This window comes from Desmodus rotundus, chromosome 4, assembly GCF_022682495.2.
Source record: "Desmodus rotundus isolate HL8 chromosome 4, HLdesRot8A.1, whole genome shotgun sequence".
Lineage (NCBI taxonomy): Eukaryota > Metazoa > Chordata > Mammalia > Chiroptera > Phyllostomidae > Desmodus > Desmodus rotundus.
Window position 1 is genome coordinate 11,825,224 of NC_071390.1, and position 27,975 is coordinate 11,853,198.

Below are 27,975 nucleotides of genomic sequence, written 5' to 3' on the forward strand. Positions count from 1 at the left end.
TTATTTTAAGTAGTTTAATCATTGATGACTTTAATTTCTGTTCTGGGCTTTTTATCTCCTCTAGTCTGCATATGAGCCCTCCAATGTGAAACAAGCTCACTTCTTTCACATGCTTCAGGAATACCCCTCTTTGTCCAGTGAGATCCCCTGAGCATATGCCACTGAATAGTAATAATAACAAAGTATCACGCGGGTGTGGAGTGCAGGGTTTAGCATCAAACTGCCTGGGTCTTGAGTCCAGCCCCACCACTAATTAGCCATGTGACCAGTGACAGTTTAACTTCTCTAAGGCTCAATTTCCACCTCTGTAAAATAAGATTAATAATAATAATATCTACCTCAAAGGGTTATTGTGAGACTCATGTACAACAGGACCTAGCATGATATAAAATAAAGCCCTCAAACACTAGCTTTTATTAATAAAGTTGCTGCCGTGTAATAAGGACTTACTATCCGCCAAGTCCTGTGCTCAGTAGGTGACATGGTTGATTTCACACGGCTCCTTGCACCACTCCTCCCCCAACCTGCATCTCCCCAGTTCCAAGTTCAGCATGTTGGGCAAATGTCATGCAGGCACTGTGGCGAGCCAGGGTGGCGGGCTGCTGTACCCAGAAACAGCCCGAGGAGCCAGTGTGGAGCTCAGCTCTTCTCAATGGGTTTTAGAGTGGGTGGCCTGTGTGTCCTGGGTGGTAAGGACCCGCCTGGCCTATGCAAGGGGTGCTTAGGACCACCAGCTGCCAAGAACCGAGATGCATTCCCATGAAAGATGGCTTCGCCTCCAGAAAGGGCTTTGTAATTGTCCGGCTCACTTGAAAGCCATCAAAGGCAGCAGAGGCTGAGCTGCCAGTCCTTGTAGTGTTTGGGGACATTTCCTAGGCTCCAGAAAGCCACCAGTTCCACTCAGCCCCTCCTGCCCATGGCTGGGAGGGGCTCGTCCTCCCCACAGAGCCAAGCAGCCTGGCCCGGGCATGTCACCAGCCCAGCCCTGCTGGACGTGGCCCATTGTTGGCCGGAAAGCCCTGGGAAGGGTGGGGACTCTAGGCTGGCAGCTTTTGAGAAAGCCCAGGGTGGTGAAGACCAGCGCCCACAGCTTCTGGGAATCCCAACCTCCCCCTTGAGGACCTGTTTCCACGCCCTAAATTCCCTTCCCCCCCACATTGAGCCAGCACTCTTATAAAAAGCACCCCTTCACTCCCACGGCTCTTGGAGCTCAGCTCGGGAGAGCACTGAAGCAGGTCAGGGCTCTGGCGGAGGGGGTAATATGACCACGTTTATTTTACTTTCCAATCTCAGCTGGATGAAAGTGCTCTCCAGGGCCTGCCATTGTACCCAGCACAATAGCAGCCCCTGGAGAGGTCTCTCTGTACTTATTCGCGCTGTCCCCCTGCTGCGGCCTCTTAACTCAGCCCTTCCCTTCAGATAAAAAGAAAAGTTGGCTTGGGAAACCTGCCAGCGCAGAGGCTGGTTCTACCTTGCCCTTAGCATGGTTCACCCGCGGGGCCCTCCTGAACATCCCAAAGGGCCTGGGGGCAGGCAGGGCCTCTCTGCTCCCAGACCCAGAGCTTGGGAATCAGGTTCCAGGGCCCGAGAGTCCACAGGGTAAGTGGGTGGACGGCAGTGGGGTGATGGCAGCAGCTGACACCATCTGAGGTGCCCAGGGGTGCCAGGTGCTGGGCTAAGTGCCCTGTGTAGATTACTTCGTTTAACCTGGTTGAACCCAGGACTAGGAGAGGCCCACCAAAAGGGAAGTGGGATGGTAGCCCCTCCCACCAAGTCCAAAAGCCACATTCCTGCTAACACTCACAGCTCTCTGGAGTCTCCATAGTAAAATGTGGTTTTCTAATGATTTGCCAAAAGACTCATCTTTGCAAAGACTAAGACCAGCCCTTCTCACCAAAGTGGAGCCTGGTCACGGATAACATCTTGTTCTAACCCGGCCAGATGCTGGCATAGGACGTATCAATTCTTTTATTCCTGCGATTATCTCAACTATATGCTTCTTAAGGAAAAGTTAGAAAATGTGAGTGGCAGTTACACTCCCATCAGCCTGGATTCCCCTGGGTTTGGTTTTGTTTTTTAAATAGAACAAATACTCCTGTCCTAAAAAAAAAAAAAAAAAAAAAAAAAAAGGCATTTTGGACAAGTTAGAGCCAATTGCTGGTATTCACAAATCGTTATTGTAATTGGATGGCTGCCGTGAATGTGCCACTTTCCCCACAAGCAACCCTGGGAGGTGGTGTCATCCTCAGTGCACAGATCAGGGGCCAGCTGGAGCCACGATGAGGACCCAGGGGTGACAGCGGAGCTCAAGTTTCAGTCCACAAGGAGATTCTGACTTGGTGGGTCTGGTGTGGAAAACAGGAAGCTGTATATTAAAACTGGGAAGCTTCCCGGTGATTCCAATGATCAACCAAGTTTGGGAACCTCTGCCCCCACACTGAGGGACCTCTGGCCCAGAGTGGAGCTGGCCTGTGAGTAACCAAGCATCCATCACCAGGCTTTGTCCCTCACTGTCACCTTCATCGGTGGGACCAGATGTCAGACAAGGCCCAGGAAGTCTCCAGAGGCCTCCCTGGGAAATCACCAGCATCTTCCTCAGCTCAGCCAGGTGTCCAGCCCTCTGAGCAGATTCCGCCAGAATGTGCTCAGATGTCACCTCATTGGCAAGGAGACTGTCATCTCCAAGTAAAGAAATGAGAGGAGAGAAGCTGTCAGGCACACCGTGGCTTCTAGGAAAAACAATCCACCGGCATCTCTTCTCCTTGGTTCCCACTCACAACCTTGAGAAACCTCTGAAGGTTGAAAAAATGGCCTAGAAATCCTGCTATTAGACCAGAGAACTTATTTTTCTCCCCAAGACGCTCACTGTTTCTTCAGTCTATTGTTTGCTCAGAGGGTGAGTGTTCAAAACTCCAGCCTTAAGTTTCCTCCGGAGACGGTCAGCCCAGGGGAAGGTAGTAGCTGTCTTCAGGGCCTGGCAGGGGGAGAGTGAGATCAGCGGAGCCAGGAGCTGTGACCGCAGCCTGTTCTCGTACATACAAGTGGATGTTTTTATTTCTCAACTCACCCGACAGCATCTGCAGGGGGTTGAAACAGTGTACCCCAAAGGATATGTCCACCCCGAACCTCAGAATGTGACCTTGTTAGGAGTAACAAAGCCCTTTCAGGTGGGGGTGGGGAGCAGGGAGTGCAATTACAAGGAAAACTAGAGAAAAGTAGCCTGAAAATTTGGCCTCCTCTTTTCAGTTCTGGCTCTACTCTAACTCAAGGTGGAAGGTGGTCTTCCATTTTTACAGCTCACACCTTATTCCTCTGCCACGGCTCCTTCCTATGTGAATGTGTTTCCAATTTTACAAACATCCTGGTGGAGCATTTTGTATTCCTGGTTGCTGGGTAAGGTGATGAACCCTGGTATAAGAGGGTCACATAGAATGAAATCACTTTGGAGATCTGGGCCACCAGGAGACATTCAACTGGTGCATAGTAGGTGTACAGTGCACAGTAGGTGCACAGCTACAGTCAGGGCTTGTTTGATGTCTAGAAATGATCTTTTTCTAGTTGTGCAAATTTTCCTCAATTCTCAATGGGATAAGCAGTCCTGAAGCCATGCTAGTATCTCATGTTTAAATTGCAGTAACATCTACTTGGCATGTAAAGTTAAGAGGCGTGATGCTTGGTGTTGAGGGAAATGTAAATGTGAATAAAACAAGCGACAGAGATTATGGTGAGGCAAGTGAGGGGCTGGGGGCCTCAGAGTTTATGGAGAGCTCACTCTCGGGGTCATGTGAGTGCCAACCCTGCCCCCAAGCAGCTTCACTAAGGCCAGAGAGCAGCATAGATAAGGACTTCGTAAATTAGATTTGGGACCTGAGCAGATGAAAAAGTTCACGAGATAAAACAATAAATAAATAAACCAAACCGAAGGCCTAAATGTAAGCCCTTACCCTGTAAAATTTCTAAAAGAAAATACAGAACCTTTTCATGACCTGGAGTTAGGCAGAGTTCTTAGATATGAGAGCAAAAGCATGATCTGTAAAATTTTTTAAATTGATAAATTGGTCTTCATCAAAATTAAGAACTGCTCTCTGAAAGATACCATAAAGAAAATGAAACAAAAAAGCTTCAGTTGAGAGAGAGAAAAAAAATACTTGCAAAGCCCAGATCTGATAAAGGACTGGAATCCAGTCTATTATATACAGAATTCTCAAGACAAAGAGCGGCAGGGGATGTGGGGAAACTGGGCCTCTCCTCCAGGCCCGGCAGGGTGCAGAACGATGCAGCCGCTTCGGAAAACAGTTTATGACGGTTTCTTATAAAGTCAAACATACACTTATCACATGACCCCCACAGCCCCATTCCTAGGGATTTATCCAGGTGAAACCAAAACCTTTGGCTACACAAAAACCGGCACATGAAAGTTTATATTGACTTTATTCATACTGCTCAAAACTGGAAACAACCCAAACGTTCTTCATGGGGAACAGATGAACACTGCAGTTCACGCAGCCAACGGACTAGCACTCGGCAGTGAAAAGGAATGAGCTATGGCAATCACAAGGGTGAAGCTCAAGTGCATTATGCTAAGTGGAAGAAAAGCCAGAATCAAAAAGCTACATCATGGATAATTAGATTGCTACAATATTCTGGAAAAGGCAAGACTAAAGGGAGAGAAACCCACAAATCAGAGGTTTCTAGAAGCTATGGGTGGGGGAGGGTTGACTACAAAGGGGCACATGGAAATTTGGGGGGTGTTGAAATGTCTGTGTCTTAATTATGGTGGAAAGTGTGTGACTGTAAACATTTGTCAAAACTCAGAGAACTGTACACCAAAGTAAAAAATTATTTTAAAATATAACAAGGTTTATCCAATCCATTTTTATTGGTAATAGTAGTGAATTGGGATCTGTGAGATGTATAGAGACAAGGTGATGTATCTCCAATCTCCAGTGGCTTACAGCCTTGCTATAAAGTAGCCACTCTCCTAAGCACTTGAGATAAATGGGGAGCAAACAGACATTAATCAAATAACCCCACAAATGTAAACAGGGGGTTATAAGTGTCCAAAGAATCCATGGCCTAGTTGATTCTAGAATTTCAGCAAAGCCCTTCTGGGAATGCTTCTACTTGAGTTGCAGCTGGACCGGACATGGGCAGCCGTGGTGGAGGATGGAGGAGTTGAGGGAGATGCAAAGGATCACTGGTAAGTTTCTGGATTGTGCAAGAGGCTAGGTGGTAGAACTTGTAGTGTACTTTGGAGGAAGAGCAGATTTGGGGCAGAGAGATCATGAGTTAAATATGTGAGCAAGAGTTAAATCAGAGAGAGTAGCACCTGCTTAAGGGCACAACTATGCAGGGAACTCAACAGAAATGAACACATGCATCCCCACAAAAACCTGTACGTGAGTGTTCAGAGGAGCATTATTTATAACAGACCAAAAATGGAAACAACTCAAAAAGCCATCAATTGAATGGATAAATAAAATATGATATATCCTTACAATGCAATATTATTTGGCAGTAGAATGTAATGCAGACATTATGCTAAGTGAAAGAAGCCAGGCATAAAAAGAACACATAAATGGTATGATCTTTGGAAATACTGTATAATTCCATTTATATGACATTTCCAAATAGGCAAATCTCTAAAGTCTGAAAATAAATCAGTGGCTGCTAAGGTTGGGGGCATGGGGAGAATGGGGCGACCACTAATGGGTATGAGGTTTTCTTCAAGGGTGATGACGATGTTCTGAAGTTAATTGTGGTGATGGTTGCAGAACTTTGTTACCGTATTAAAATCATTAGTTGGTGCTCCACCTGTTCCTCTCCCCCTCCAAGTGGAGAGCACTCACTCAGTGCCAGATATTACATGAAGTTTTCAGTGTGCTTCACCCCTCAGGATCCTCACTACATGTTTATGAAGTCGGTGTTACCATCTCATTTGTCAGATGTAGAATCATGCCCAATGCCACACAGATCATGCACGATGGAGCTAGGTTTCTAACCAGACTGTCCAACTTTTCGGTCTGAAGGACACCTTGAATTAAGACATGACCCTGCTCAGGAAGGTCTTTCTCGCAGCTTCCCAAGCTGTCCAACTTGTATTGGGTTGGCCAAAAGGTGTGTTTGTTTTTTTCTGTAAGATGGCTCTAGTAGCCCTTAGTTGTATTTAACTTCATCGGAAACAATTTTGTTAGATTGTACTGTGACAGCTGTCATATCAGTGTGCATTCAAAAAAAAACCTATCAAAATTGGCAAATTTTTATGTAGCCATTTTAATATTGAAGATGGAAGAAAATAAACAACATTTTTGGCCTATTATGCTTTATTATTTCAAGAAAGGTAAAAAGGCAACTGAAATGCAAAAAAAGAGATTTGTGCAGTGTATGGAGAAGGTGTTGTGACTGATCAAATGTGTAAAAAGTGGTTTGCGAAGTTCCATGCTGGAGATGTCTCGTTGGACTATGCTCCATGGTCGGGTGGAACAGTTGAAGTTGATAGCAATCAAATTGAGATACTAATTGAGAACAATCAACATTCTGCCACGTGCAAGATAGCCGACATACTCAAAATATCCAAATCAATAACATTATTGGTGGAAATGAAAAATGTGTCTTTTACAGAAAAAATGAAACAAAGTTTTTGGCCAACCCAACACAACTCCTGGAGGAGACCCACCTGTTGGCTAAACCATGGATTCTAGGACACCACTTCGGTGTCCCCAGCTGTGAGTTGAATTAACTAAAGATAGCTGTGTGAGGGAGGATATGAACCCTACCAAAAGCCCTCAGGTCGATGGGCAGATCAAAGAACAAATCCACAGGTCAAACACACCTGCAAGGTCTTTCTCCGAACAGTCAAGCTGCCACATCTGTCTGCATTAACAGGTTACTTCTTTTCCGAGGAAACTGCTCCTCAAATGCAGCAACTTAAAAACGGTGATTGCTCCTTGCCATCCAGGACCTGCTTGTTCTTGGCTCCAAACCCTACACCCCAACCCCTTCTGCGCCGGGACCATCTGTAAACATTACTTGAATTACACTAAAAATTCTAATGGAGTGACACAGACCGAGATCCCCAAACACTGTGTGATTGTAGTGGCCCGGTTTCAAACGCTCTGCCCTGCGAGAGGTTCCTCTATGAACGATTCCCATTTACATTCTCTCAGTTGTTTCTGCCAGAAAAAATCGTGGCTTTGTGAGGCCGGTTCCTAAAGGCAGCTGGGAAGCTGCGCCACGGTGATTCTCCTCTCTCTCCTCCCATCTTCGTCCTTTGGCCTCCCTCCCCCCGAAGTATTTTGATGGTGACAGAAAAACAAGTCTAACCCTGGGATCCATCAGGAGCCCTGAAGGGAGCTCGTTGTGACAGTGTTCACAATACTCAGAGACCCGTCGTGACCCCAGACAGTCTCACCTTGCAGGTTTTGTTCCGGAATTTACCGGTGTGAAATTTTCTAGGCATTTTTTGTGGGCCCCATCAGATGTCGAAAGAAGGTGCGGCCATCAGCAGAGAAGGGAAACACCATTTCCCCAGGCTGGCTAGCTGGGGAAGGGCAGCTTCCTTAATACTTGGCTCCCCCATTTGTGGTCCGGGAGCAGCGCCATCAGCATCACCTGGGAGCTTGTCAGAAATGCAGAGTCTCCGGCCCCACTGTAGACCATCTGAATCCGAATCTGAATGTTAACCAGGTCCCCAGGTGAGTCCTATTCACGAACATTCACGAAGCGCTGGCTCAGTAGACTGGGCTCTTTTGCCACTGACAGTAGAGGTCTCGTTTCCCCTTTGAGACTGGAAATCCTTTAGGGTTTTGTGCAATTTATTACCCAACAAAGCACCCGGCACTGTGCTTCACATCAGACATACAGAGAGGTGGAAGGTGGAGACCTGAGTTGGTGGGTGGTTGAAATTATAGCACCAACTCCAGTCCTTGACATCGAGTAGAGCCCTTCTGCGTGTAGTAACGGCTGGAACAACTTCTTCACTTTCAGCCATCTTGACCATTATTGCATCTAACATTGTGAACTTATGTACCAGACACTGAGTTAAATTCTTTATGTATTTCATGTAATCCTCACAACGACCTGTGGGGTGAGTATAACTTTCATTCCCCTTTGACTGAGGGGGAAATGGAGCTATAGAAAGGTTAAGTAAGTTGCCCAAGGTGACCAGCTAGAAAGATGTGCAGGGGAGCGTCTAACCAGAACGTATATTTCAATGTTCCTCAACTTTTTCACTTTCACCTCCCTCCCTCTAGGAGCCTTTTGAGACGTTTTGTCCTATGATATTGTGATTTATAATAAATATATATTTGGTCTTCATCCTTTTTCTGGAGCAGAGCTCCTAAAACCCTTGGAATTTTCTAAATGATGAGAGCAATGCAGGTGTCTCGATATTCACAGCAAACCCCTTCCAGTCACACCTGAATTTATGTTAATGGATGACTTTTGGAAGCCCCAAACTTTAGGGGCTGGTTGCCAAGGGAAGCAATGATGTGATTGGAGGATTGGAACTTTCCATGCCACCCTCTGACCTCCCAGGAAGAAGGAGGGGCTGGAGGTTGGATCCCTCACTCTCGGGGCCAATGAGTTAATCAATCATGCCTACGTAATAAAGCCTCCAAAGAACCCGAGAGGAGAGGACTGGGAGAGCTTCCGGGTTGGTGAACATCGGCGATTTGGAGAGAGCACTGTGCTCAGAGTTGGCATGCAAACTCTGCGCCCTCTCTCCATGACTGGCCCTGGGCCTCTCTGGCTTCTGGCTGTCCCTGAGTCATGTCTTTTTATAATAAACCCACAATCTAGTAAGTGAAATGTTTTGAGTTCTGTGAGCTACTCTAGCAGATTAACCGAACCTGAGGAAGAGGGCGTTGGAAGCTGATCTATAGCCGGTAGGTCAGAAGCACAGGTGATATAACGTGGACTTGTGATTGGCACCTGGAGTGGGGTGGGATGGGGGGGCAGTCCTGTCCTGTAGGACTGAGCCCTTAATCTGTGGGATCCAACACTATCTCCAGGAAGACAGTGTCAGAATTGAGTTGAATGGTAGGACCCACAGCTGGTATTGGGAAATTGTTTGGGGATGTGGGGAAAACCCCACACAGGTAATTGGCGGCCAGGATCTTACTCCCCCATGAAATGTTAATGCCACAGATACACTGTATGCTTGTTTATATAATGTACCTACAGGGGTGTGTGTGTGTGTGCATTTACCCCCTGTATGCAGGATTGTTGCCCACTCGGGTGCGCTCACTCCCATGGAGAATGCCCATTCTTTCATGGGTGCTTGTGGACACGTGCTGTGTGGAGACTGTCTGCATGGTGACCAGCCGGTAGTGGGGCCCTGGAAAGGCTGTCTTTCAGCAGAACAACAGCACCAGGGACCTTGGCCAGAGGCGGCAGCATCTCCCTGCTGGGAGGAGATGGTGGAGACCCCATATACCCAATGACTGCTGCCACTGCTGTCCATGGGGCTCCAGGTCACCCACTCCATCTCTCAGCCCCTCTGTTTCCCACTGGAAACTGGGGGCATGAACCCGGTTAGCACTTGTGAAGGGAAAACTTGCTGAGAGTCTAAGGGTTGGCAGATTGCAGAGCTGGAAATAACCTGCTGGGGAAGGCTCTCAGTTCAGGGTCATAGAGATGCACCTGTGCCCTCCCAGTGACCTTCCCCTACACTCCTGCCTGCCCCAGAGGCTGCTTGAGCCAGAGCCCCGACGGTGCCTGCCCACTTCTTCTTGGGTACCAATAGCATCAAGTTTCTACAAGACTGGGCCAGTCCCCAAATAATTTTTTCAGGTTTCCACCCTGACCCCAGTCAATGACTTGGGGAAAAGGTGACTTAAAATTCCACTCCATCCATCCAACCACTGGAAAGGGGTCCAAAAGGAGTGCCCCAAGGATCAGGAAGAAGTCATAGTAGGTGTGTCCACCAGGAGACGCTGTGTGTTGGCCCCCAGGAGTGACAGCATTGGCTCAGACATGTTCAGGGTAGTGGCATGGAGAGGCTGGCTGCCCCGGCCTGGTGCGGGACCAGGCAGCCCCATGGGCCTTGGGGAGCAAGCTCACCAGCAGCTCAGCACTGCAGAAGCACCTGCTGAAGAAGCGGTGACTCAACATGAGTGGCTGCAGGTTCTGGGGACCCACAAGTCTACAAACCCAAACACAAGGTTAGCCAGCCCTGCCTGGCCACCAAGGGAAGTGAGAAATGAATCTTGGAAAAAAGTGTTACAGGATTTCAAGAACCCTTTCAATCCTTCAGTCCTTTCAAGACAAGGCATCCTAGGAAGAATTGACGGAGGAGGAAGACCTCTAGGCTAGGTCAAAAGGACCAGCTGGGACACTGCTGGGGGTGGAGAAGGGTGTTCCTGGAGGGGAAAAGCTGGAAGTGCTGCCTTCAGGAACGAATGAATGGTTCCTGTCACCGAACTGTCCTTGTCTGGGGACGGAGGAACCTGTGGGACTGCCATTTCTGGTCTGGCTGCATATCTGCCTGAGCCCATCTGAAAAGTGATGATCTTTGCAATCATGGGAAGAGTCAGCAGAAACAATCAAGGAAGTGAATCCAAGATCAAGGCCCTGGCAGCTGCCCACCCAGACTCTGGAATTCAGGCAAACTTCAGCAGGGCAGTGTGACTTACTCAGGATGACATGGGGTCAGAACTCCCTGGAGGGGAAGGGCAGCCTGGAGGAGAAACAGATGGAAGAAGAGCTCTCACTGGAGACTCTGCCTGGCCGCTGGTGCCACTGGCAACTGCTGGTCCCCTGGGACAGGCGCTGGCCTCTCTCTGGGTTCCTGAATCCTTAATGTCAGGTCATGCAGTTGGACTCACTATGGATTCCAAGTTTCCCAACAGTTCTGAGATGTTCTACATCGACAGGCTGGGAATCGTGGCAGGAAATGGGAGGCAAAGGGCCTGGAGGTAGACCAGGACATGGGTTAGGCAAAGAGAAGATGGGAACAAACAAACAAACAAAAGAGACAGAAGGATGCGTTTGCCCCCGGAGTTACAGAACCTCTGATGTCGGTGGGAAGATGCCTGGAGAATTTGTCCTTTAGCTCTCTAACCCCAACTTTCTGGAGAGAAGACCCAACGGAGAGTTTGGGAATCCTACCTGTAAATAAGAGTGGATATGTGATTTCAGGCAATGAGGGAGGGTCAATCCTTAATCTCTCTGGACAGCAGGGGAGTCACACCAGAATCTGGGGTGTGCTGTACCAGAGCAGAAGAGAACTGGTGGGACCCCGCCAGCACCGCAGAGCTTTGAGAAAGAGTACAGCCTTTGTACACAGAGTTAGGAAACCCAGCAGCCCTGCCCACCTATGGTCCTAGGGGCCGGGAAGGCCCAGGACACTCAGGCCCCAGAGAGGAGCGCTAAGGAGCCCTGGACCCACAGCATGACCTGGGCAGGCGCACGCGCTCTGGGAATCCCTGACCTCTATGTGCAATGAGGGTCCCGTGTCCACTACTTCTGAAACTGCTGTTCGTGGACACTTTGATCTTCAATTACTTAGGTCTTCAGAGAGTTACCTTTCACTTACTCTACCTCACAGGAGTATTTTAAAGGAACTTCATAAAAAATAAATAGCCCTTTTACATAAACTAAATCATTATAGGAATATTGACCGAAGTAGACTAGGAGTGTTTTTCTAAGCTGAAGATTTGCTAGAGGTGCAGCTGAAAACAACCTTATTCACCCCAGTTTGTAGGCCTGTAACCCTCCACTGTCCTGCTGTGTCTGGGGACACGTGCAGGCAAGGGTGCCAGGACGCCCAGAGAATAACGTCAATGTTTCTTTTCTCCGTTGTCACTTGCTGTAGACCCTGGCACAGAGCCCAGCGCAGGAAGGCACCCAGGGGGTCCCCCTCCTGTAGCCACCTCACTTGCTCCCTCTCCCCCATCTACCCTCCTGTTCTCTCAGCCTTGGTTTTCTTTCTTTCATTAAGCCAAACAGTCTTGGGTTTTAAAATTCTGGAGTATTTCCACCAGCCGGCTGAGAGGCTTAGTCACCTGGGTACTTAAGGAGCGCTTCAGACTTGGAGATGTCAGGCCTCAGTTTCCTCTAACAGACAGGACTGGGCCCTAGCCAGTGGTCCCCACTGCAGAACATGAAAACCCTCATGTGGCAACACTCATACTTCGGAAATGTCAACTGTATGCCACATGGACTTCGGAGTCCTAAAAAAGGAAGGAAATCCACTGGGATGGGCATAATTTTATAAAAGAAAATACCAAGTGCTGCTGAGACTGCGGAGGAATTGGAACCCTCGCGCAATGCTGGTGGGAATGTAAAATGGTGGTGGGCCCGCCGTGGAAAACATTTTTAGCAGGTCCTCGGACAGCTAAACATAGAATTACCATGTGAGTCAGCAGTCACCCTTGTTGCTATGTCCCCAAAAGAACTGAAAGCAGGGACCTGAACAGCCATTTCAACATCAATGCTCCTAACAGCATGATTCCCAACAGCCAAAAGATGGAAATAACCCAAATGTCCACTGGCAGATGAATGGATAAGTGAAACGTGGTTTATACCCACAGTGGAATATTACTCAGCCTTAAATGCGGATGGAATTCTGACACCTGCTCCAGCATGGACGGACTGCAAAGACATTAATGCTGAGTGAAATAAGCCAGACACCAAAGGACACGTACGATCCCACTTCTATGAGTAGTCAAGTTCATAGAAACAGGAAGTAGTTGCTAGGGGCTAGGAGGCGGGGAGAGTGGGGATTCGTTATTTAATGGGTGCAGTGTCCGGGAGGATGAAAGTTCCGGAGACGGGGGTGGTGGTGGTGGCCCAACTACACGCACGTACCTAACGCAGCTGAACTGAGCACTGAAAAACGGTTAATACGGTCAATGTTGTGTTGCGTGTATTTTATCACAATAAAAAAAGAATTAATGCATCCCTTCAAGGCTTGGTTCAAATGCCGACTTCTGTTTCATTTGACCCCAGTGCCCAACCGGGCCTCATACATCCTTCAGGAATTATTTGTTCCATCGATCCGAACCAGCAAAGACATTTTGTGTGTGTGAGAGAGAAAATGGAAAAGTCATCCATGTATTCACTCAACAGGCATGAAGGAGCACCCACCCTGTGCTGCGTGCCATTTAAACTCCGTATTAAACAAAGGATTAACTCAAGACCGTGTACAGGTCAGACAGCCTGGAGCACAGAGTAGCATCTCGCTGTGGAGGAAGCAGAGGAGGTGGGGGAGGGGCTGCCCTCTGAGGGATGGCTTGGGAGCCAGCTGCTGGGGAGTAAGCAGAGATGAAGGAGAAAATAGTCGTGGGGGTGGCTTTGACAAGACATATTTACAACAGAGAGGCTGGATAGGCTGTCAGGTCTGAGAGCCCCTCCCAGGGCTTGACCTACACAGTCGTGACCTCGGGCAACTACTAAGCAAGGTCCCCACGTGTGAAATGAGGGGAGAAAGAGTTCTCTGCCGGCCTCTTGGACCATTGTGAGAATTAAACAGGTTAAAGTTTGTGGAGCAACTGCCTCTCAGCAGGTGCCCTTCCTCGTTGAGTCAGCTGGAGAAACCCCCTTGTGGTTGAAAAGTCCTCCCTGGTGCTGAGAACCGGTTCAGAATTCCTGGAGACTGAGACCTTCTGGAGTTCACTGTTGTGGGTCCTGACACCCTCACCCACACAGCCAGAGGGCCGGTGCACCCCACGCCCCTGAGCTTGGTGGAAACACCCACCGCCTAGACCACAGGGTGGGGGTGCTCCGCTCGGTTTCAGGACCGTCTGCAGCAGAGCAGCCCATTTCCAGGGCCCGTGGGTCTGGGTTGGGGTCAGCCGACCCATCCAAGCTTGAGAACAAGCTCAAAACCAGATCCTCTCATCCCAGAGGCCAGATACTCTATGACTTAGAATCTGAGTGTGAGCTGCCCTTGGTGGAAATTGCAAAGCAATTAAAGACACAGTATTAAACAGCACCCAGGTTTTGGGAAGGGGGTGAGGGGGCCAGTGCTGAGCTTTCCAGAGGCCAAGGATTCCTCCTGATGGTTTTAAGTCGAGTTCTGGTTTCAGTCTTGGACAGGGAGGCAAAATCCCATTTTAAATTCACTCTGCCTACATTTCTGATTGATTTTTGTTTGTCTAAAGGCTCTGGGATTTGCCAAATCTCCATCAATAAACTAGAGAGGATTTAGGAAGAAGTAATTAAAGGGCTGGAGCCAGTGGGGGGAATAGGAAAGGGACAGGCATGATAGAGATAGGAGCCTCCCCCCTGCCCCCCAGCCTGCAGAGAAGGGGTGCAGCTTCAGGAAGTGCTTATTGAGATGGCCACCAGAGGACTCGCTAGGGTACAGCCCTGTCCAGCTAGAGCCACAGGAAAGCCGGAACTGGGTGGTATGAAAAAGCACAGGGTTTGGAATCAGGAAACCTGATTTTTGAGTTCTAGTTCTGCAAGAAAGATTACTTGGATGGAGATCATTTAATCCCTACCTTTTGCTCGAAGTGACGACCTCAGACCTCAGTCAGAGCCAGCCCTGCCTTTGCCCTTTCTGGAAGGGTCAGCTCAAACAAAGCCCCAGCTGAGTGGGGCTGGACATTCTGAGTAACCTCACCCCGCTGGCCCCTGCTCACTGCTGGAGCTGGGATCTGGCCCAGAGTGACCAGTCACCAGACTTGAGGCTGCACAATCAGATTCTGAGAATTTGAAAGGAAACTGGAGATGCATTGATAGTGATCTCGGGGACACTAGATTGGAGTATGGGCGCCATGTGGGGTCACTGGCAAGATGAGGAAAGGGAGGGGGGAGGAAAGAGAGAAAAAGAAAACACAAAACTACAAGAGCTCCCTCTGTGCTGACCTGGTTCCTCAGTCCCTGCTTGCACGAGGTCCCCTCCGCACTGTCTCCCCTCCTCTGATTCCTGAGCTGAAAGCCCTCGAGCCACGCCCTCCACCTTTTCTACTTCTTGAACCCTCACCAGACCCACACACTGGGAACAGTGGCAGAGAATTAAATGAAATAATGTATGGGGCTCTAACCCCTTGGCGGCGCCGTGGGCCCTTCTCTTTCTCTCCAAAGCATCCCAACCTGCTGCCACGTCTCTGTGTCCAACTCAGGGATGTTCACCTCCTTTCTGTTTGTTGTCCCCATGGCCCCACCTAACTCCCACAGCTGTCCCTTGAGAGCAGAGCCTTGCTCATGCCCAGAACCCTACCTGGTGACACCTGACAGGGCCTTAAGTAATATCTGAGGACCTACTGCGTGTATGGGTGGTAGTGATACTCTCCCCTCAGTCACCCATGTTGCTGCAAACCGCAGGGTCTTCTTTGTCACTCACATTCTGCACTCAGGCAGAGCCTTGGCATTGAACTTCCCACGTGTTTCTGCCCTGAGTTCTCTCTTCCCCATCTGGGATGCCACCACCCCAGCAACTTCTCCCCAGGCAGGTGCCACTGCCTCCTCTACTCCACCCTCCACTCTGCCTCTTCTCGAGCCCTGAGGCAGCTCCTTTTTCAATACTGCCCAATCCCCTTGACTTTCAAATTGCTTGGTGTTCCAGGCCCTTGAGCAGGTCAGTGCCCACCTCTCTAGCCTTGCCACCTCTACTCCTGGCTTCTCCCTTCTGGCTTCAGAAGCACAGAAATGTTTGGCCCTGAAATGGTTCATCTCCCTGCCGTTGACCCTGCTGTCCTTTCTGCTTGGAGGGCTGCACTCACTCCACCGCCCCCTCACCGGTTCTCACTCAGGTCTTAACACTCAGTTCAGCCATCACCCTCTCTAGAAGGAAGGCTTACGGGGCTCCTCCAGCCTGGTTCAGGGCCTTCCGTTGGGTTCCCAGGCTCCCTTGTGCTGCAGTCCCATCAGGGCACCTCCCTGGCTGTGTTGTCACTGTTCACTAGTCTGTGTGCTCCACAGGCAGGAACAGGCAGCCTGGCGCTTCCTGTGAAGCCCAGAAGAGTTGGGGAAGCAGCAGACCTCCATTTACTGCCTGTTCTTTGCCAGCTGTGTGACTTTGGGCAAGTTGTTTCACCTCTGTAAACCTCAGGTTCTTCAAGCAGATGCCAGCGTAATAATAGTCCCCGCATCACAGGAACGTTGGGAAAATTAAAGGCATTGCATGTAAGGCCCTTAGCACCGTGCCTGGTTTTGGGGGAGGGCTCCCTGGGTATTAGCTGCTAACAATAACAAAGAAAAATATTTCTAAGACTGCTAGGGCAAAGGTCTCCAACCATCAGGGCTAAATCTGCTGTTCCAAGAAGAATTAAGAAGTCTTTTGGAAAACAGCAGCAAAAACAACAAATCTCCCTTCACTGTTCCTTCAAGGAAGTTGGGGAAGGCTTGTTGAACAATCAGGGGGCCTGCACAAACCTTGACTGAGTTAAAAGTGAAAATCGAAAAGTTTAAAGGAAAACCTGGATTTCCTTTGGGGACAGCTGGAGGGGACTTGGCTATCTTGAGACCCTGGAGGGGCAGATGGCAAAGATGGGCAGAATGTGGCGTTGGGTGGCAGCGACTTGCGGTGGAGTTAGAGGCACGGCTGAGCTCTCTACGGATTGCCACCCCGCGGGGCGGTGGGCTGCAGCGCCGCTCAGGCACGGGAGCTGCATGACTTGTCCAGGTGGCACTAGAAATTCTAACCTTTCTCAGGAGAGCCTGGGACGACGGCGCCTGGGGAACCTGGGCGTTAAGTAGACGTTTCACACGCCCTTGTGTGTGCGAGGGCAGGGGCTGCCTGGGGAGGTTGCGAGGGGGTGGGAACGATTCCCAAAGAATTGGGGCAGGCGCGAGGGCAGGGATCCGTTGTCCCCACCTTTTCCCCTGGCCTCCCCTCGAGGAAGACCAAGGGCAAATGCGAGCCAGCCCAAGGGTTAAGCGGGAGGCGCCCTAAGCACATCTCCACCTCCCGGCCTAGCCTCAGTCTCCTCCTCCGGGCAGTGGGTTGGCATCCCTGTAGTTGAAAGAACAGCTCATGCAGGCCCGCCCGAGCCGGCCGCTCCCCGGAGCCTCCCCCTAGGGTGTGGGCACGTCCCGGTCTAGTTCCCTCCCGCCGCCGCAGGGGCCCAAACGTGAAGGCGCTGCCAAACGGCGGGGAGGGGAGCGAGCCCGGGTGCGCACGGACTTGCGTGGTGGCAGTTCCCCGGTGGGGGCGGCACCCCGGGCGCGGACCAGGTCCCAGGGCCCCGAGGGCAGCAGCCTCTCCGGGAGGTCCGGCAGCGAGCGTGACATCACGGGGAGGGGCCAGCGCGGCGCCCCCGGCGCAGAGCTGTGCGCCGAGAGCGCAGCGCCGGAGCCGAGCGGCAGGGAGCGCGAGCCGAGGCCCCGATGGAGCGGTACAAAGGTAAGGGCACGGGTTTCCCTCTGCGTGCACCCACTCTCTTCCCCCCCACCCCGCAAAGCGCCCAAAAGAGTTAGGGATGGCGCGTCCGTCACCTCGTGTGCCTCACATCCCGCTGGGATTCAGGTGAGCACAGCCGCCTGCCCTGCTCAGCCCAGACTGGGACCGAAGACCGGGGCCACAGCTTCGTCGCGGGTGGGTATGTGAGCTCCTGGGTGGTGACTGTGGCCCGGACCCTTTGATCTTCCCAGGGCGCGGAGGGCTGGGGTCGGCGTGGCGGAGCCTCTCACCTGTTGGAGGAGAGAGTGTGCGCTTGGCGACCCCCCCACCCCCATCCCGGGCCGCCCTGGAACGATGCTGGGGCCCGAGGAGGTCCAGAGTGAGGTCGGAACCGTGAGGGGCGGCTTCGGGGGAAAGGGGAGAGTTATTGGATCCTTTCGCCCGGACGCCAGCGGGAGTGGAAGGCTTCCTGCAGACCCCGGGAAAGAGCCTGCGCGGGGATGCGCTTTGGCGGCGGGGTGGGCGCGCGGCCCCACTCCCACCAAGGTCCGGCCGCCCCAGTCGCCCCGCTGCTCCTGTAGCCGTCCCTCTCCGAGCTTTCTCTCCCCCGCCCTACCCCTCCAAGAGGGGAGGGGTGCAGGGGTTGGGAGTGGGGGCAAACCGCGTGCCCTGCAGGTGGAGCGCGTGGAGGCGCCCGGAGCCCAGGGCTTAGCCCAGTGAGCAGCTGGGCAAGTTTTGGGTTTGGCCCGGGCCAGGGATCTCGGTCAAACCCTGGTGGGCGGGCCGGCCCGGTTACGCCGGTGCCCAGCTCGCACCCGTGCTCGGAAGCCCTGGGGCTGGAGTCTGGGAGCCTCGGATTGCAGACCTTTGGGAAAAGGAGTTTCAGGAGCTGCCCCTCAAACGGGACGCTGGGGGCGCCTTCTACCCCGCTCTATTTGGGAAAGCCTCTTGCACTTTCGTGTCCTGCGCTGTCTCTGCCAAACCTGACAGAGGAAATACCGTTACTATATTTATTTCCCCCGGGGAGAGAGTAAGAAAGGCGAATGCTCGGTTTCCCAGGGAACCTCACTCCCAGTAGTTTGTTTTCAGAAACTGACAGTAAGGAAAGTTTAGGGATCGGCTTTAGTTCCCTAAACTAGCCGCGTCTCTTGATTTTCTCACAGCTTTTTCTCATCCGAGTCACCTGGTCACAGTTGAGGGCGAAATACCTAAATTCTAGGCAGGGCTTCAGGTGTAAAGGAAAGGGCTTTGCCAGGAGGAGGGAAGCCAGCTGGGGTTACAGGGTTAAATTAGTTGGCAACCTTCTGTGTCTTTCTGTGAATAGTCCCTGGAGCCCTCACACGTCTCTAAACAGGTGGGGGTTTTGTCTCAAATTCTGTTGAGACCAAGTCAGGTTTATGCCTGTATCACTGAATGTGCCCTTACGTAATCTCAGAGACTGGGGGAAGCCAGTCCCTCTCCTTATAAAATGGCAGTTTGCTGCTCCCTCCCTGATTCTGTCCCCTCTGCCCTTTGGGAAGGACCCGCCCTGGGAATTCAGGACTTGAGTTGCCCTCTAGAGGGGAAGTGTTGGCCACTGGCATTCCTTCCAGCTCAGGGACGGCCACTCCTGAATTGTGGTAGCTCCAGGTTAGGTCCAGGTTGCAAGCTACTTTCTCAAATCTTTCTAAGTTAAGGCAAATTTGGGGTCTGCTTTCCCAATGCCCGGTTCTTACCAGAAGGTTTTTTGTATTAACAGTTTTTGACTTGGCCCTTGACCTGAGGAAGCCTTCTGTCTTATCTTTTCCTCTTGAGAACTGAAAATCCTCCTACCCTGGACATGAGGGGCATTTTGCCAACTGAAGGAAACTTCACTTCCAGTTCTGAGTGTTGATGTTTTTGTAACACATGCCTCTGCCTCATCATTTTGCAATAAATTGGACACAGAGTGATAAGCAGATACATTTGAGAGTTATCTGAATTGCAGAGGCTAATCCAGCTCATCTTTTACTGTTGGACTCTGGGGAAAGGTCAATTCTTATGGGTGGGTGCTGCTGGTTGGTTTATTCTACCTTTCAGCTGAGGAATTTGGGAGTTCCCCCAACCTCCTCGTAAAATTCCCCGTTCTCTAGAGAAGCAGATGCAGATGCGCTGTATTTTGAACACTCACTGAGTTAAAATGTTGGTCTGTGCAAAATAAAGCATGTTGGGCCCGGTCTTCAACGACTTGGCCTAGAATCTTCGTCTCTTCCTGCTTGTCAGAGTTGAGGCCCCACCCCTTTTCAAGGTAAGATTGAGTAATTATGGGATGAGGGTTAGTGGTTTTAACAACAGTGTTAAATTAAAAAAAAAAAAACCAAGATCTGTTGTGGCTCACAGACAAATGTAAGCAGAATTCTTATTGGTGATAGTGTTTTTTAAAATGTGTTATTTAAGCACCTCATTCTATGTTTCTAATTCCCGATGTTGAGCTCTCCCCTCTCCCACATAAATAGAATGCTTCATCACTGGCCCCAGAGTCTCAAAATGTTTCCTCTAATTTGTAAGTCTTATCAAGCAGTTGATATAGCAGAAGTTATTTTCCATGTTCCCCAGCATGTTACATATTGTACACCCTCCAAAACTAGCTATCCTTTGTAGGCGCTGGCCTGATTTTCCATGGTTTTGGAGGAGGTAAAGACATGTCTGGAGCTAAAGAATACTGGGAATATCACCCTAGGTCTAGTGCAGAAATGTTTCCAGACTTTGTCCCTATTCATTCTAAGCTCTTCTGCTAGACAGCCATGGCTTCTCGAGCAAAAACAAGGGTGGGGTGTCTTCCCAGAGAGACGGAGCTTTTATGAGAGCTGTCATTAAAAGTGATGGTGGAGCTCTGGCTGGTGTGGCTCAGTGGGTTGAGGGCCGGCCTGTGAACCAAAGGGTGGCCAGTTCAATTCCCAGTCAGGGCACGTGCCTGGGTTGCAGGCCTGGTCCCCAGTGGGGGATGCGCGAGAGGTAACCACGCATTGATGTTTCTCTCCCTCTTTCTCCTTTCCTTCCCCTCTCTCTAAAAATAAATATTTCTTACACAGTGATGGTAGAGTTGCTGTACCTAGTTTGTGAATCTCGTTAGTGTTGTATAAGCAGTGCTGAGTTCTACGGGGAGCCTTGGAAAGGTTCCTGCCCTTGCATGTTTACATACTGGTGCCTCTCCTAAGGGCATCCTCGCATGGCTGCCTGAGCCCATTGGCTGAGCTCACCATGTGGTCAAGGATTCTGGTTCCTACTGCTCCTCCAGCTGGCGAGTGTGTCTAGGGCCAAAAGTGACTGACCTACTGGGGCTCGCATTTGGAACTTCCACGCCAAAGCTTCCTGAAATTGCATCACACTTGTGTAGAGATAGCCACTTAAATTTGGGTCACCGTGGGTGCGAGTGTAACCACTCTCCTGCGTGGTTTTTGTGTCTGAGTTGGATCACCTGACTCCCAGGAGAGGGCTCTGTTTAGGGTACGGCAAGGTAGAGAGAGGCGAGCTGGGAAGAGACAAGCCAGTAAAAATACTTGAAAGCTTATATGGGATTCCTGAAATCTGTGGTCAGGAAGGGCTGCAAAAGAAAAACTAATTAAAAGAGATGGGCTGGTTAATAATAGTCATTTTACCTTCAGAGGAATCCTCTGTTCTGTTCTATTTCCATGCCTAGGAGCCCAAGGTTTCCCCTGTTGAAGTTCTAGTGGTGCTTAACCTTAGCCACACCTGGGGCTCGCAGGGGCCCTGTAAACAACGGATACACAGGCCCCACCTGAGACATTCTGAGTTAATTGGTCTAAGGGTGCAGCTTCGGCATTGTCGTTCATAAAGGTGTCCAGGTGATTTTAATGTGTAGCCAGGGTTGAGAAGTACTAGAAAAGATAAGTAATTACACAACTTCTCACCTGGAAAATTAAAGCAAGTGGGGGGTGATATGGATCCCCCCCAATACTCACATGGTGTGCTTCTGCCAAATCCTGTGATACTTGCAGAAATCAAACGTAATTCACTTTAAGCTATTGTAGGCTTTACAAGGCTGTGGGAACACTGCTTGAAAACAATCTCAAACGTAATGCTTCAGGATGCTAAGCTCAGGGTTTGCTCATGGTTGTATTTGACCTTGAGCTCTTCTGACTTTGAAGCTCTTTGTGTGGGAGCCCTTGATGCTTTGGCAGAGACAGGACTATGGAGAGGTCACCTTTGGTGCTGAATGACCAGGCAGGGTGGGGGGATTCTGCTTTGAGCCCTTCCCCTCTTCTGAAGGGGTAGGAGCTCTGGGAACTGGGCTGGTTCCCAGCACAATTAAAGGGCCAGGAGGGGCCAAGGAGCTTCAAAGCTTAGGCAGCTGTGCCAGTTTTCTTCCAGATCCCTTTAATGATGGGAAATGTTTCTCTGAAGACTTCTGTCATTCAGAGAAGGGAGACTTTTCACCAAGCCAAAGGAGGATGGCACTTCTGCCCAGAGCCCCGGCTGACCCATGCGGAAAGTGGGGAGCAGTCAAGGGCAATGAAGCTTAGGAACCAGGAGACCCGTGTGTTCTGTTTCCTTGGGCCAGTCACTGAGCTCCCCAGGCCTCAGTTTCCCCACCTAGAAAACGGCCTCAGTGTTTGCCTGTTTGACTTTCTGAGCGTTCAGTGCTGGTTGTTTTGTGGTCACTGAAGAATCTTTGGAGGGAGGAGGCTGTCTTGAGGGGGAGAGGGGAATGAGGGAGGGAATGTGGGTAGCCCAACAAAGGTCAGTTTAGAATTGTGATTCTTATAAATAAAGCCAACTTCCTGTTGAGAGCAGAGAGCAGTGGACTTATTGGGAAAGAGAATGCCAGTGGCCATGTTGGGAATTTGTCTCTCAAGGACTTTTGTATGGCGGTGTCTCCAAAGATGATTAGTAATGCCACAGCCGCCTTTGGGAACACTCCTGTCTGAGAGACAGACCAACTGAGGCCTAAGGAGATTAGAACTCAGAAAGGCAGAAACAGGATATACTATCCCTGGCGCTTGAGTTTCTAAAGGGTAGAATTCTTAACAGCAGGGTTTGTTTAGAAAGAAGTGCTCAAAGCCATTTCAGACCCATTCCTTGTCTCTTCAGTCTTCAGGAACAAGCCCCCATGCCTCCTCTCCCATGAAGCCTCCCCGGAGTTTCCCTGTGTTCTCTCACTATTTTAGGTAGAGCCTTATCAGTGCCTGTCAGTCGTCGGTATTTAACAAGTATTTGTTGGATTAATGCCACATTGTCTTATTTGTATATGTGTTTGTTTCCCCTGTTAGGCTGAGCTCCTTCAAGGCAGGGATCTTGTCTTTCTCCTCCAAGCGCCCCTCCCCCCAGCCCCTAGGCCATGACTGGGGAGGGAAGGAAGGAATTACAGGCAATGGTACCATGTTCTGGCCCTGAGAGCAGAGGGGAATGAAGTACAGTCTCAAAGCCACATTCAGAAACGGAGATGTGAGCTTGCAGGGGCTGCCCTGAGCTTTCCCGACTTGAGCCTTATTTCTGTCTGTTCCAGCACAGGGGTGTTGCTGTCTGGTGGTACAGAGAAGGATCCTGCAGGTTTCTGCTTGTGAGTATGAGCCTGTCTGTGCCCTCTGCAGCAGCGCACCTGGCCTCCAGGGCTCCCGAGGGCACAGACCTGGCCGTGCCCAGGCTCTGGATGGAAGGCTGAGGGACCTCATGGAGCTGGGTGCCAGCCTGGGCACTCTGGGGCTCGGGGTTCTAATCCAGCCTTTGCCACTAACTCGCTGCGCGACCTTGGGCAAGTCAATTAATGTCTCTGGGTTTGTTTCCTCATCTGTACAAATGAGGATAATGATTACTAACCTGCATCACTGGCTGCTTGGCGGAATACTTTCCAAGAGCTACTGGAATATACTGTGAGAAAAGACAATTCAGTTAAGTTAATTCAGGGAAGCAGGTGCACTGAAACCTCTGGGACGTGGTTCTGACCCCTCCCATTTCTGCCTTCTTGGGGATGGGGGTCCTCACAGTTACTTTGGGCACCAGCTGTGGCCATCACATGCTTTTCGAAGCTACTGGGCGCCTAGTTGGGGATGCTCAGCCTGTTCCCAGACAACCTAGCTTCCAAGAGACAGCATCTGTATGGTATTCCCCTTCCTCTCGATGTCAGCTGGGGAGGAAAGGAGTGAGGAAGTGCTTGTTCTCAAGCCTTATCTGTGGACCCCCATCCTGGCCCTGGCTGACTTTCCTCCGATGTCCCAGGAAGTTTGTGTAGGAGAGAGCCTGACAGTCTAACAGGAACTTCAAGCTCTGTACTAATTTTCTGTCACTTGGCTCTCCTCCCTCCTTAGCTTCCACAAACCAACCATAAATCCCATTGAGAGGGAGGAGCAGGAAGAACATATAGAAAATGTAGGAGGCCTGCACGCATCACACCAGACTGGTGTAAAAGAGAACGAACCCAGGGTCTCTGTGGCTGTTACATATTAGAGAGGAGCAGGGAGGGGCGCCAACAGGAACAGAAGTTCTGCTGTTTTCTAAGCAGACCCCCTAGTTCTCTCCTCACTTCCTTGAGCCTCTCCTGGGGACCTCAAAGACAGCCGCAGGCCTGGTGGGGCTGGCGAGCTAAGCTCCGACCGGGGGCTCAGCCCCGGCACACAGTGCAAATCAGCCTCGTGCTGGCGATTAAACCAACAAAGGGAGCTCAGCCCGAGCAACCTGCTGCTCCCCAGCAGGAATCTCAGAGGTGGCTCTTCCCAGGAGGGCAGCCGGCCGACCATCCCGGTTTGCCTGGGGCTTGCCTGGTTTTCCCACTGACAGTCCGGTGTCCCAGGAGACCCCTTAGTCCCGGGCAGAGATGTTTGGCCACCGTATTCCCAGGCCTCAGTTTTATTAAAAGGCCCTAGATGAAGAATTTGGTTTCTCCACAGCCAAGGCGAACTGGAGCCAATCATTTCATCTCTGTTGACAAGAAAGCACAAAGCCCAAGACAGACAAGAGCAGCTGGTAACTAACAACGAGTGATACACATGAGTATGTTAAGTGACAAAAAGCCAGACTCAAAAGTCTACACACTGCGTGGTTCCATTTATGTGACTTTTTGGGGAAAGCCAGCCACAGGGAAAGAACCCTGGTTGGTAGTGGCTGAGGCTGGAGGATGAGGTTGGCCACAAAGTGGCACGAGGGAAACTTTTGGGATGATGGAAATCTTTATTTTTCAAATCTTCATGGTGGTAGTGGTCACAGAGCCCTGGGTTGTTAGGAAAAGTCAGAACTGTGCAGTTAACAGGGCTTTTTTAATTTCCGTGTGTACATTATAACTCCAGAAAGCTGGGTTTGCAACAAACCCTAGTAGTTGGCAATGCTGTGGTTGAAGGTAAAGAAAGACTCCATCACGCATACCAGTGGCCATCACGGGCTGTAAACAGGACCTGAGGCCTTGGGGTGCTCGTGCCTGCAGTGATCTGGAGGAGCAGCAGAAGAGGGTGAAGAATTTTGGTACCAAACAAAAACGCTGCTCGATGCCTTCTCAGATTCACGGACTTTTCTGTTAGGCACACCTGGGGTGATGGTGGAAGCTCTCAGTCTACTTAGAGAAGAGGACAGTTTTCTTAAAACCCAGGCAGCCGACGAGCCAGGAGGGCCATGGCTCACTGAAGCCTGCGCCCCGGTCCCCACCCTGGGAACTCTGCTTCTTCACACACATGGATCTAATGTATTGACTTTGGCAGCCTTTGTGCAAACCATTTTTTTTCCCCACCAATAAAGTTATTGAATTGAAATTGAGTACCCGAGTCTGCACCATAATTTTTCCTGGCTGACTCTCTGTATTTGGCAGTCCAGCCTGTCTATGCTAGCTAGCTAGGATTGATTGCAGAACCCATGATTTAGCAAAATAGTGCACCTAGTACCACGTGGCATGAGGAATCAGCCCCTCCTGAGTCCAGGCAGGGGACAGCCTCACGCTGCAAGGGCAGAGTCCCCAGGCCTGGCTGCACCAGTCCAGGACGTGGGGTGTGGAATCCCAAGAGAAGGAAGGGGCAGCAGGCTGGTGGTCCTAGTGGAATCTGAAGATCTCAGTGATTTCCATTAAGAAAAATCAATGGCATGTTTTCTAGGCGAACGGTGTTTGGCTGAATGACTCAGTGCTGGATTTGTCTTCCCATCTTCCCCGAGTGCAGCTTGTCAGAAGGCTGTAGAACTTCCGTGCATGAGGACTGTACGGGCCCACATTGCTTTCAATCATGATTTACACAGAACCTCACAGGTGCAACTCCTCTCAATAGCAAATAAGCCCAAGTGGCCAGTCACTCACCAAGGTGGGTGTGTTTCACCCCTTCTGGGTTGTTCAGGGAGATTTGCAGAATCGTATTGTAGCTGGTGCAGCTCTCAGTTCTCATTATCTCCGCTTTATGCCAGGAATTTGGGGATGGGAGGGAGGCAAGAAATATTCTTTTGGTGCACATTGGAAGTGAAACTCCCCTGGTGCTCAGTCAGGCCTGGCTTGGGGATAGGCCACATAGGAAGGGCCAGGGGCAGCCCAAGGGCCACTTCTAATTTAAGAGCAAGGACAAGGGGGGCTGCAGAGGAGACACTGAGCAGGCATAGGTGGGGAAATTCCAGGTGCTTTTGAACCTGGATGGCCAAGGGTTGCCACCATCTCCCCAGGCCACCTTGGCACGCTGGCCTCCTTTCAGGTCGGGGGACTGTCTCAGCCTTCCTGTTCCACCACCAAGTGGGACTCCTGCCATTTCCTTCCATCCTCCACCTCCTTTTTCCCCCCCAGTTTTTACACAACAGGATTTATTCATGTGAACTATATTCAAGTCCCCAGATGGGGGGAGGAAAAAGATTGTGTTGAATGAGCTTATTGTTTGGAGATTTCACTGACTTCTTTTATTTAATACCCACAGTCCTAGAACATATTGAATTGATTTACTAAAATTCAAATGTGGCCCTTTTGGAAGGAACGCCGCCTGGGTGCTCTGTGTCCCTGTCATTGGGGCTGGAACCTAAATGGGGGCAAGTTTCCCTGGGGCATCTCATCTCCATTGTTAAGAGTGTAGAGTCTTCTTGGCAAATATTGTCAGTTACAATTCCAGACTCCTTTTGAACTTGCGATGGTCACCACCCTACTGTCCTTAGCATCACCAGGCCTTTTGTGGAATCCCTTTCTAGAATATTTTTTGAGGAAGTAAAGGTGGATATACCAGCATTGGGTACCATGGCTGACTGAAGCGAGTGTCAGCCTCACACCTCCCGCCCGACTGTCTGATGCTGCAGGTCTGTGACAGGCAGGGCGGAGTCAGATTACATGCTGTTTAGCATGTTTTGGAGGGGGGCCTGCGGTCAATGTTGCTCAATTGTGGCTGAGGGTCGCGGTGGGTATGATGGTCGAGTGCGGTTGTCTGGATGGCTGTGACAGCTCCATGTCTGGGGCCTTGGTGATGTCCTGAGAGAGAGCTGCAGATCCTTGAGTTGGGAGAGGCTCGGGTCTCATTGGACACAGTGGGAGCCTGTCTCTGGTTCAAGTCCGTGACATCCCAGACACCCTGGAGGTTAGCCTGGGGCAAAGCAGGTGAGGGGTTGCTGACAAAACCATCACCCAAAGGGAGTGCCCTGGGGGCACACAGGGTCCTGCTTGGTCCTGCCTGTGCAGTGTTCTCCTTCCTCTTCCCCCCTCCTTCCTGCTCCTTCATTCACTTATTCTCCCCTCTTGATTTTCTCTCACTGTCTCTTTTTTTCCTGCCAATTCTGGTCATGTCTCTTGGATCTTGAATCTAGAAAAGGCCCCCCTCACCGCCCCAAGAACTTGAGGCCAGAAAGACCCAGAAATAGAGTCTCCCCTTGGCCCCAGGTCCCTGGTGGCCCTGGGCTCTCGTGTCTGGTAGCTGTGGCTTGAATCCCAGGCTCCCCCAGGAGCAGTGGATGACCTCAGAGTCGCAGCGGGGAGCATGGGGGTTGCTCTCAGCCAGAAGAAGAGCATCTCATTCTCTCCTCGAAGAGGAGGCCTGAGGGAAAATCTGTTTGGCCTGGGCCCTGCTGCTTCGTCCGGCCCTAGAAAGTGTCACTGCACGTGGCCTGCTACACAGAAGGCTGCCTTCCCCAGCCCCCAGGGCCCACGCCATTTACTCACCCTGAGACCTTGCCAGCCATCCTAGCTGGCCCAGAGCAGGTTAGTGGCGCGGTGACCAGGGTTCCCAGGAAATAGTTCTCCTCCTCTTTGTGAGTCCTCACATAGCCCTGTGCCCTGCTGACCTGCAAAGGGTGGAAGCAGCAGCCCTGGCCCTGCATGGGCTCCTCCTCCGGCTATCCCCAGCTCCCTGGAAAGGAGCCTTAGAGGAGGGCCTGGCATCCACACGGGGGGAGCATGAGAACGCGCCATAGTTTGGATAAAAGTTCCAAACATGAAGGCTCAACATGGACTAAAATAATTTTTCCCATTGACCTCCTGGCCCCTCCATGGGCAGGCGTCCATCCCCCGCCCATCTGATGTGGGTTTGGTGCGTGTAACTGTAAACAGTTCAGGCTGTGAGCAAATCTCCTCCAAGAGTTATGGGATCCAGGTGTCAGGCCCGGCTTGCCATGCTCTGCATCCCTTGAGAGTGGGAAAGGCTGGTTTGTTCTCAGAGGGAGAAGTTAGGCTGTTGCTTTTAAGATCAAATCCTTCTGAAGTATGACTCCTTCCCGCGCCCTCACCCCTGGGTCCCCACTCAGGACTGGAGGAGACTGGGGAGGCTCTAATTCATTAG

The 27,975-nt window shown here is 50.8% G+C and overlaps 1 protein-coding gene across 6 annotated transcripts in view; it reads left to right on the forward strand.

Moving 5' to 3' along the window:
• The first annotated feature begins 17,009 nt into the window (after positions 1 to 17,009).
• AFAP1L2 (actin filament associated protein 1 like 2) overlaps positions 17,010 to 27,975 on the forward strand; it is a 92,525-nt gene continuing 81,559 nt past the window's right edge. For 2 of the 6 annotated variants that reach the window (XM_053923059.1, XM_053923060.1), the window contains exons 1-3: positions 17,010 to 17,293; positions 22,776 to 22,829; positions 25,342 to 25,542. In XM_053923059.1, the coding sequence (XP_053779034.1) occupies positions 25,434 to 25,542 (109 nt within the window). In that variant the 5' untranslated portion in view covers positions 17,010 to 17,293; positions 22,776 to 22,829; positions 25,342 to 25,433. The remainder of the gene's footprint in view (positions 17,294 to 22,775; positions 22,830 to 25,341; positions 25,543 to 27,975) is intronic. The other 4 variants (XM_053923063.2, XM_053923064.2, XM_053923062.1 and 1 more) reach the window with 3 other exon arrangements.